This window comes from Monopterus albus, unplaced genomic scaffold (assembly GCF_001952655.1).
Source record: "Monopterus albus unplaced genomic scaffold, M_albus_1.0 scaffold110.1, whole genome shotgun sequence".
Taxonomy (NCBI): Eukaryota; Metazoa; Chordata; class Actinopteri; order Synbranchiformes; family Synbranchidae; genus Monopterus; species Monopterus albus.
The window spans coordinates 638,961-649,267 of NW_018127990.1; the positions used below are offsets into that span (position 1 = coordinate 638,961).

Consider the following 10,307-nt stretch of genomic DNA (forward strand, 5'->3'; position numbering starts at 1 on the left):
TAATATACTATTAATAAAAAAACTCAGTAATACTGCTTCAATTACAATGTGCAAGGAATAAAATATTCAGAAAAGATTGTGCCAAGCAGGTGTGTGCGCGCGCGTATGCACTGCTTAAAACAAAAGTGTAACATTTAGGAAAATCCTCGTTTCCTCAGGAAGGCAGACACATGTAAAAATGAAAATATATCAGTGATTTTTTAATCACAATATGTAAATCGAACAGCTTTGGAGTTTTCTGGAGATGAATATTTTTCTAGGCTAGCAGTTTCCGTTTGCTTCCAGTCTTTGGGCTAAGCTAGGTTAAATACATCCAGGCTCACTGTACTGGACACACAGAGATAAAACTGATATTCCTCATCTCCTTCCTATCTGGCTTATCTGGAGAAGTAAGGAAACAAGAGGATTTGCCAGAAAAGACAAGCTATTACTATAAGGTAATGATAAATTAAAATCAGAAGAACTCCTGTGGACTGTCTGCAGCGCCCCCTGCTGTGCAACATCAGTCTGTCTGTTTGTCTGTCACGTCACCCAACGAAACAGTATCGGCTCCATTTGAAACACTTTGCAATAAAATGAGGTTGTGTGTATATTTCCATTATTTCAGCTCGGTGTGAGGTCACAGGTCCCGCTGTAGTGGCAGTCTGGGGTCTGATGAGTCCCACTAATCCAGCCCTGGCATCACGATACAAACCGCCTTTGTTTTCACTGGAAATCTCAGCCAATCAAATCACACATCTCACTATGTGACTGGCCAGATATGTAGAGGTGTATACGCTCTCCGCCTCCTCATGCAGCAACTTCACTTTTTATAAGGGTAACACCATGACCGCCATCGAGGAGAGATTTTCTGAAAGTGTGTGCTATTATTCCCACCCTGTCCCCTCTCAGTGTCAATAGGCTGTTCATCCAGCCTTCCAGCCAGAAAACACATTGTACAAACTACTACGTTTGAAGCATTTTGAGGCCTTTAAACCATCCAAGCAGTGAATCTGTGTGTAATTATCTCTGCCAGTCAGCTTCCACCACTCCCTGTCGACCAAGTCAGCCGGTGAGTTCCACAGGAAGCTCACGGCTGCACAGCACCTCCCACTGGCGAGCGAGGAGTGAGATCAGCCTCTCTCTGCTGTCGGCCCCCGGAACAAAGATGCACCACTGGACCTCTCCCTCTGCGCCACCACTGGCTCCACCCCCTCTGGATGAGGGCTCCTCCCCTCCAGCAGCAAAGTGGTCCATAGTGAGGTGGCAGAGCAGGTCGGGGCCAGGCAGGTCATCAAACACCAGGGTAAGAGCTTGAGGATATGTCTGGTAGCCCAACAAGACCCGGTCCAGGTCTCGGACCCTCCGAGCCTCACGCAGTTGGTACCGCTCCCTGCAGGAAGACAAGATGATATCACTTCAATCAAACACAAAAACAATCTGACTTATTAATCACATTTTTAAGAAACCAGAGCAGCTTTGCACCAGGTAAAAACCTTTTTATTTTTTATTATTTTGCATTTTATGCAGGTAGAAGAGGGAGCAGAGTGCTGTGCATCTGTTTAATCAGCCTCCCAACTCTGAAGTTGGCTGATCAAGACGTTTTTAAAAGGATCTGTTTCAGCTGCATGCATTAACAGTCATTTTCCTGGTTGAAAAACAGCAAATCAAACCTTTTTGTGTTTTCCTCCTGAACCAGAGCCAGAAAATAATCATAAAAATTGAAACAATTGTAAATGTTTACAGCTGTAGAGGTTGACTTGATTAAAGTTTTCTGACAGACAGAAAAATGCACCTGGACTGGTACATCAAAATCTCATAACTTGCAAGAGAAAATCACCCACCTATAAAAAAAATACAATAAAATAAAATAAAAAGACAGGTGATATGAACACAATGACAAACTGATTGCATAAGTAAAATGAAATGCCAGTTCTTCACAAAGAAAACATTGCACAAAATATTACAAGAGACTATTTAAGGAAATCTGTACACAGCTTGGTGTTTTCTTAATACAGACTAATGCGTGTAAGGTGCTAGTTTTAATGTAGGCCTATTGTAGATTCACTATGTAGCTGTACTACGTAAGAAAATATGAACATCACACTGAGTTATTAGTTAGAAATAAAGATATTCAGTCTCCTGTTTCTGCTCATAGTGAGGGAACAGATGCTCCACCTCTCCATACTGATTTTAATACTGATTTCAGCTGTTTTTTTCCTGAGTGTCCCTTGTTCCACATGTTCCAATGTTCACTGTTTGCTGGCCTGCATTCACATATTTAAAGACCGTAACTGGGGGCGGCTGTGGCTCAGGAGGTAGAGCGGGTCGTTTCCTAACCGGAGGATTAGCGGGTCGATTCCTGGCTTGTCCAGTCAACATGTCGAGGTGTCCTTGAGCAAGACACTGAACCCCCAGTTGCTCCCGGTGATGTCACCCGTGTGTGAGTGCTTGGGAGTGCGAATGGGTGAATGGCCAAATAATGTGAAAGCGCTATGAGTGTGCTGTAAAAGCACAGAAAGGTGCTATACAAGTATAAGACCATTTACCATAAGACCATAACTGAAAACAGTTCTGCCCTTAAGTGACTCACCAGGTTATGTTAAGTGTTTTCAAATGTGGTGATGTGGGAGGGAGGGGCTTCCCGTGTACTCACCTGGAGGGAGGTTCTTTGGCAAAGTCGGGCAGAGGATAGTTGATGTAGTCCTCATCCAACAGGAACACATCAGTGCTGGTCATGATCAGAGTCCTGGGCAGGAGTACAGAAGATGGAGCAGGACCTGAGAGGGCAGCGCCTTGGCTGGGAACACTGCTGGGGATCTGAACCTGGAGGAAAGGAATGAAAAGCAGGTAAACAGAATGATGATTATTTTATAAGGGAGTTTAAAATAGTTAACCTAAACAGAAGCAAATTCAAAGTCTGAAAATAGTAAAATATAAAAAACGTCCACATTTAACAGATACAGAGCAACTTGATCACTGATTTGGAGTTTGTTTCTGTCCACCTGATGAGTCCAATTTTCTGGCTCGGTATCGCTCAGCTTTTGAGACTATAATGTGGTCCATGCAACATCACCTTTAAGTAAGACTAAAATAATAAACATATAGTTGAACTGATACATTTCCAACAATTTCACCAATGATGGAGACATTATGCAGATCATAAAGTGATCAGTGAGTGTGGGTTCAAAAAGCTGAGGTGAGTCATGCAACAAAAGATTGGATCCACTGTTAAGATAAAAATTACTCATTACAGTCATTGTAAATGTTTACTTTAAATTTTTAAGGAGTCTAATTAATACTCTAGCACCTCTAAAGCTAAACTGTATCTCACTGAAAACAGTTCTGCCCTTAAGTGACTCACCAGGTTATGTTAAGTGTTTTCAAATGTGGTGATGTGGGAGGGAGGGGCTTCCCGTGTACTCACCTGGAGGGAGGTTCTTTGGCAAAGTCGGGCAGAGGATAGTTGATGTAGTCCTCATCCAACAGGAACACATCAGTGCTGGTCATGATCAGAGTCCTGGGCAGGAGTACAGAAGATGGAGCAGGACCTGAGAGGGCAGCGCCTTGGCTGGGAACACTGCTGGGGATCTGAACCTGGAGGAAAGGAATGAAAAGCAGGTAAACAGAATGATGATTATTTTATAAGGGAGTTTAAAATAGTTAACCTAAACAGAAGCAAATTCAAAGTCTGAAAATAGTAAAATATAAAAAACGTCCACATTTAACAGATACAGAGCAACTTGATCACTGATTTGGAGTTTGTTTCTGTCCACCTGATGAGTCCAATTTTCTGGCTCGGTATCGCTCAGCTTTTGAGACTATAATGTGGTCCATGCAACATCACCTTTAAGTAAGACTAAAATAATAAACATATAGTTGAACTGATACATTTCCAACAATTTCACCAATGATGGAGACATTATGCAGATCATAAAGTGATCAGTGAGTGTGGGTTCAAAAAGCTGAGGTGAGTCATGCAACAAAAGATTGGATCCACTGTTAAGATAAAAATTACTCATTACAGTCATTGTAAATGTTTACTTTAAATTTTTAAGGAGTCTAATTAATACTCTAGCACCTCTAAAGCTAAACTGTATCTCATCTAAAACAATTTTTATTAGTCAGTGCGGTCGCTGTGTACTGCTTCCTGAAGTCTTGTTCTCACAGTGAGATTACGAGGTTTGTTATCATCATGCCCGCACCAAAGCAAAACCTGAGCTCAGTGTTTATATCTGCCACAACACACTATAGCTGGAGTGCTACACAGTAGTACTGGGTGGACAGACACACTGTTGTTTATCTAGAAACAGCTCTAGCACATGAACTCCCCATAAAATTAGAAGTTACAGAGGAAGATGTTCTCACTTGGAAGACCAGTAGGTACAGCAGGATGTTGAAGGAGTGTGATGACGAGGGCGCTGCGATGGCCAGAGTCTTCCTCTCTGCCACGATGAAGGTCAGGTCTCCCATCTCCTCTTCACTGGGGTAAATAAATTTCACCCTGCTGCTATGGACCAGTTCGTAGTTGTGCATCTTACCTACAGGAGGCGGCAAATTCACATCTGTCACCACCATCAGCTGTACACGGGTCCTGCATTTTAGTCTGTTTTTGGCCTATTCAGTCCAACTCTATGTCAGACAAAACCACTGCATATATTAAACTACAATGAGAAATTTCTCTCACAACTTCCAGTGTTGAGAGTGTAGTACGTGACTGATAAACAGGATGAATTAATGGCTTCAGCTGCATTTGAACACATGTTTGGTCAAAAATGTGGTATTTAAAAAAGTGTTTCATGTTTCAATTTTACAAGTGAAAAGCTTCAGGGATGATGAATACCTCACCCTTGGATAATTTGTACCTTGAAACATCTTCAACAAGACCAGTCTGTTATTAAGCTATGGACTGGAGTGTCCCAGGTAACGCTGTATATGAAATCACTGTATGTGCATTTGAGGTTATTTGGGGTCAAATCATGGTTAAACATTTAATTTGAACACTGAGCTTCCACTCCGATAACCGAATGGTTATGGTGCGGTGCGCCATGTAGGATAAGGATAATCACCTTTATTTGCCAAGTATGTTACACACAAGGAATTCATTTCTGGTACAGAACCGATGGCAGCCATCTGCGGCGCCACCTTGGTAACCATAGGGGGCAACGGGGGGGTTCAGTGTCTTGCCCAAGGACACTTCAACACGTGGACTGCCAGCACTGAACCTTGAACCTTCTGGTTGGGAGACGACCGCTCTACCCACCACACCACTGTCGCCTCCCTAAGTGCGTGACGTTGGCAGAATCCCACCACTGACCTATGTAGCAGATTATCCTCTCTGTCTCTCCTGGTTCCTGTCTGCCCTTCTGCAGCCTCCCAAAAAATAATAAAGCCATAAGCCCCAAAAAATAACAAAAAAAAAAAATACTGAGCTTCCATAAGAATGCTCACCAATTCTTTGGTACATTTGTGTATTATTAACTACAGACGCCACAAAAAAAGATATTAAATGACCTTTTAATGACAGTGTCCCAGCATGGTTACCTGTGTTTGTGTTGGTGAACTGGGAGTAGAAGTCCTGATCTGACGGCTCTGGAGGAGGAAGCTGCTGCTGCTGCAGACTGAGAGTGGACATCAGCTCCTGAAGAAAGACGCCCGTCCCATAACTGTCCCGGCTGAGACAGCACACGATGTGATCGGCCGAATGACCTGCAAACAGACAGAGAGAGAGAGTGGACCCATGGACAGACTGGAGGGCAATAAAAAGTAATATCAGCCTTAAGTAGTAATTCAGTATTTAAACGTGTTTGACCTTTGCAGGCACTGGAGTTGTAGTGTGTGTACGCCCACTAACCTACGACTCTGAAGTACTGGTCAAAGAGTCCCACGTTGACAGACAGCAGCTCAGGCAGTCTGATGGACAGACAGCAGCACAAGCAGATGTCTGGATCCCCAGAGTCCATAATGTCTAACACTAACAGACAGATTGCGAGAGGGAGGTGATTAAAGGGAGATTTAACATCATCACTGGCCCTGAAATGCAACCGTCCCAACTTTTTTTGGAATGTGTTGCAGGCATCAGAGTTGAAGTGAGTGTTTATTCAGAACAAAGAATAAAACTGATATATTAAATAATGTGCCGCTGTGTTGTTTTCAATCTAATACGGGACACAGATGATTTACACATCGCTATTTTCAGTTTTAATTTTACATACCGCCCCAACTTTTTCTGATTTGGGATTGTAGAACAGTTTGTGTCTCAAACCATCAGATAAATGAGGTGGAACAAAAAATACAACATTTGCCTTCAGAGTGCAGTCAAACAGAAGAATAAAGATTCTCAAAATGAAAAGAAGTACTTCAAACACATACTTAAATGCACAACTTGAGTAAGGCAACTAGTATTTGGAGTGTAGCAATTGCAGCAGTAGTAGTAAAGTAAAAGTGACTCCTATTACTTTATTTGATTTTACCAGTCAGTCCAGTTCATCCTACCTGAGTGGTGACCGAGTGTGGAGGCAGTGTCTTCCAACAGGAAGTACATTGCGTCAGTGGAGAGCAGCAGAAAGCAGGTGATTTCAGCCTCTGGAGATTTGTAGAGAACCACAGAAAGCCACAAGACCTGTCTCACCTCCTCCACCTCAGACTGATGCAAGTGGTTCATAAAAACAAAGTTTTAAAAAAAGAAGACTTGCTAAATTTCTCTCTGGACATTAACACTTCCTTAAGAACTCTACTAACATTAAAAGTGGCAGCATTTCTCTCTGAAACATGAAGGCAGAGGAGCATGTTAACATTATTTCTGTGTCTGGAGAGACCATTGTTTAATTAATTAAGTGATTATTCAACCACTAAGAAGTAATCAGAATAAACATTGAAGTAATTTCTCAAGCAAAAACTGTAAAACTTTCCAGGCTCCATTTTATAATATGCTGGTTTTCTTGGTCTCTGTAATAGTAAACTGACTGTTTGGGTTTGGGACTGGCACTGAGCACTTCTGATTGACATTTTTTCTGTTTGCTGACTTGCTAGAGCCAAAAAGACACTAAATTAATCAAGAAAATCATTATATTAATTATGGATGTCTGATTTGTCTATGTTAAAGTAGACACACAGGGAGCATAGGAACAAAACTCTGTGTGTGTGTGTGTGTGTGTGTGTGTGTGTGTGTGTGTGTGTGTGTGTGTGTGTGGCCTACCAGTGCTATGTATTTCTGGAAATAGGCCTGCAACTGCTGTCCTCCAAGCCCAGCCAACAACTTCAGTCCTGGGGAGAGACTTGGGATGAGGTGGGGGGGTGGATGGTTCTCCTCTACCTGCAGATGGGCGGTGTGCCAGCTGAGGAAGAAAGCAGAAGGCAAAGAAAGAGAAGAAAGGAAAAAAAAATTTTTTTAAAACATCAATTTTGACTTTTCTTTTTATTTACCACCCAACATACAGCTGATACTGCTACATCTCTAATAAGATAAATTCATACAATAATGACAAAACTATCTACAAAACTATTCCAGCAATTAAATCACAGATTCCTTGACATCCATCAGTATTTACTCATGGTTTGATTTAGATAAATAAATATCTTGTACTCACTGATAAATGAGCACCCTGATATCAATAGTACATAGTGTTTACAGTAGTTGTACAGTGATAAACAGGGACACACTGTATGGTCTTAAAGAACATCCATGAGATTAGTAAGAACAATAAATCTGTAGTTGAGTGGAGAGCAAATGATCTATGTCAGACTAAATAGAAGTGCTTTGGAAGTCTACCTGCTGGAGCTGTGTGATTTCCTGGTACTGGTACAACAGCACTTGTCTCTGGATCCATAATGATCTGAGAACACAATAACAAGAAGGTGTCAGAGAAGGTCGTGATACTGCGAGAAGAGACAATGAGGGGTCAAACTAAATGACACTATCAGGTGATGCAAGGCCTGAGGGAGGCCTAGCTGGTCTTCACCTTGGGTATGCTGTCCTTGGTGTGGACAGGGTCTGCAGGGTCGGGGCAGGGCTGCCATCTTCAACCCCTCCAGAGAAACTCTCCGCTGGCTCAGCTCCCCCAGGAAGGAGGTCCTGTCCTGGGCCAGAGGGAAAATCAGCAGCAGTCTCTGACCCCCCAGCAGCAGCTCCACAGAGTGACACTTCCTGGACATGACATGATAGTTAAAACACAAACAATGAAAAATAATTAAAATCTAATTATTGGTGTAAAGAACAGAATCAATCAGTAAACCTCATCATGTAAAAAAATGATGATTAAACAAATGCGCATGTTAATGATACACCAATAAATTCAATCTAAAGTCAGTCCTAATGTGAAATGTAAATGTTAAAGGAGTCTAAAGACTTTTGAAAATGAAAATGATAAAAAGAAAAATTGGCACTGATCTCCCAAACTGATTGCTGACACTTCAGGTACATTAGATAAATATTAATAAAACAGTTAGACCCTCCATTCGCCCATCCGGTCTCTGTACCTGTGGTGGTGTTTTGGGTTGGGACAGGAGGTGATGCTGGTTCTGTCCTCAACCTGAGATGCTCTCTCTCGGGGGTGAAGCAGCACAGAGCCAAGAGGCATGCGGACTAGCCTGCACCAGGAGGAGTGATGAAGGTCAGCATTGCTTCGCTGTCTTTCTGCCAGCTCTCTGAAGTCCATCTTCAGCACCCAGAGGTGCCGATGGGTGAGGAACAGGAGAGAAGGGAGGCTGCACTCTTCCTTCTGGGATAAGATGTCCGACAAATGGGGGTGGGTGACTGGGGCTGAGGAGGATGAGGGAAGGAGGTGGGCAAGGTAGCCTTCTTGTGCTCCTTGACTCTCTTCCATCTCCCAGGAGTTGATGAGTGAGCGGGGGAGGAACTGAGAAGATGTGGGGGCCTCAGGGTCGGTCTGAGAATCTGCTGCCTGGAAACACAACAGGTGCTCAGACAACGACAGACTCCAAACTGAGTTATGCTTCATGATCATTATTTTCACACCGTGTAATATTATACATGCTTTGAATTGATACAATATAAATGAAAGCTGTGTTAAATAAGTTGAATTTTATTATTTAATTGTGTTCGTTTTATGACTCTCCATGTGAAATGGTTTACTGTCTGCAAATCAAATGTCACATTTTGCACAATCCTGCACAGGGGAGAAAGCTGTCCTATTTAAAACTCCTAACATGGAGGACATACAACACTACATACTGTATGTAATAATAATAAAATTCACCATGCTAAAAACAAAAATTTCAACAAAGATTGTCCTTTATATTTAGAGACGCTGAATGGCTCATGTGCTGCCCTCTGACCTGGATCAACGTCTTCAGCTCATTCCTCGTCTGCCGGAGCTCCTCAGCCTCGGAGAAAATGTACCAACGAGTCAGACCAGACTGAAGCTCGAAGGCAAGACAGGAGTCAGGGAGTTCAGCTCGGGAGGTGAGCGTGAGCTCAGAGTAAGGCAGCAGGAGGTCCATCTGCAGGTCGGACAGCACCTCTAGAATCTGCTCCTGGTCTGAGGACAGGAAAACAGACCACTCTTAACAAAGTCATTACTGCACAACAGCTCAATCATACATCATATTATTCACTGTATATAGACTGCACATAATTATTATTTTACTATAGATTAATTTGCCAATTATTATTGTTTCATCAATAAAATGTCAAAGGTGTCATTCTCATATGTTTTGTTCAACCCACCTTGTAAAATAAAATATTAAGTTAACATCTAATAAAGTAAAGAAAGACATTAAATCATGAGACCCAAGATGCTGCAACTAGTGAATCTTTAACACTTTTCCTAGAGAAATTAGTGATTAATTAAATAATAAAATAGTGGCCAATTAATGTCAATTGACTAATGAACTCAGTACAATTTAGTTTGATGGAAGCTGACTTTGTGCTTACCTGCATTCTGATTGGTCCATGTGAAATCATGAGATAGATAGAGCAGGCCCAAGAGTCGGTCTGTCAGCACCAGACACCCCTCCTTCTGCTCCACCTCCTCCTTCACCTGAAGACAGTAGCACCACAGAACCCTGCTGATCTGCACCTTTTCCTCCTCTTCACACAGCTCCCCCCAGTGGACATTGGGCTCCTCTGCAGGAGGAGCAGCAAGTGAAGTAGGGGAGGAGCAGACCGACTCCTCCACAGAGTCATCAAGGCCCATCTCAAAGTAGCCGTCCCTGGAGCCTGGACTGGAATAATGAGCATATAACAGGTGAATCATGAATCATCAGTCTGTAAATCAAATGTCTAATTTGCTTTGTGATTATTAGTAAATGTCAGTAAATTTTTAAACAAGACCTCCACAGCATATGATCATAAACAGTCCTTCTCT

General features: G+C 42.4%; 1 protein-coding gene across 3 annotated transcripts in view; it reads right to left on the minus strand.

Annotated features, from left to right (window-relative positions):
* Nucleotides 1–610: 610 nt before the first annotated feature.
* The window catches only part of nisch (nischarin), a 23,497-nt gene continuing 13,800 nt past the window's right edge, over nt 611–10,307 (minus strand). For 2 of the 3 annotated variants that reach the window (XM_020611166.1, XM_020611163.1), the window contains exons 17-28: nt 9,875–10,164; nt 9,277–9,479; nt 8,458–8,882; nt 7,941–8,125; nt 7,751–7,814; nt 7,178–7,316; nt 6,475–6,625; nt 5,834–5,953; nt 5,524–5,688; nt 4,348–4,520; nt 3,407–3,576; nt 611–1,372 (exon numbers count right to left, since the gene is read on the minus strand). In XM_020611166.1, the coding sequence (XP_020466822.1) occupies nt 1,045–1,372; nt 3,407–3,576; nt 4,348–4,520; nt 5,524–5,688; nt 5,834–5,953; nt 6,475–6,625; nt 7,178–7,316; nt 7,751–7,814; nt 7,941–8,125; nt 8,458–8,882; nt 9,277–9,479; nt 9,875–10,164 (2,413 nt within the window). In that variant the 3' untranslated portion in view covers nt 611–1,044. Of the gene's footprint in view, nt 1,373–3,406; nt 3,577–4,347; nt 4,521–5,523; nt 5,689–5,833; nt 5,954–6,474; nt 6,626–7,177; nt 7,320–7,750; nt 7,815–7,940; nt 8,126–8,457; nt 8,883–9,276; nt 9,480–9,874; nt 10,165–10,307 lie in introns of all 3 variants that reach the window. The other variant, XM_020611164.1, reaches the window with a different exon arrangement.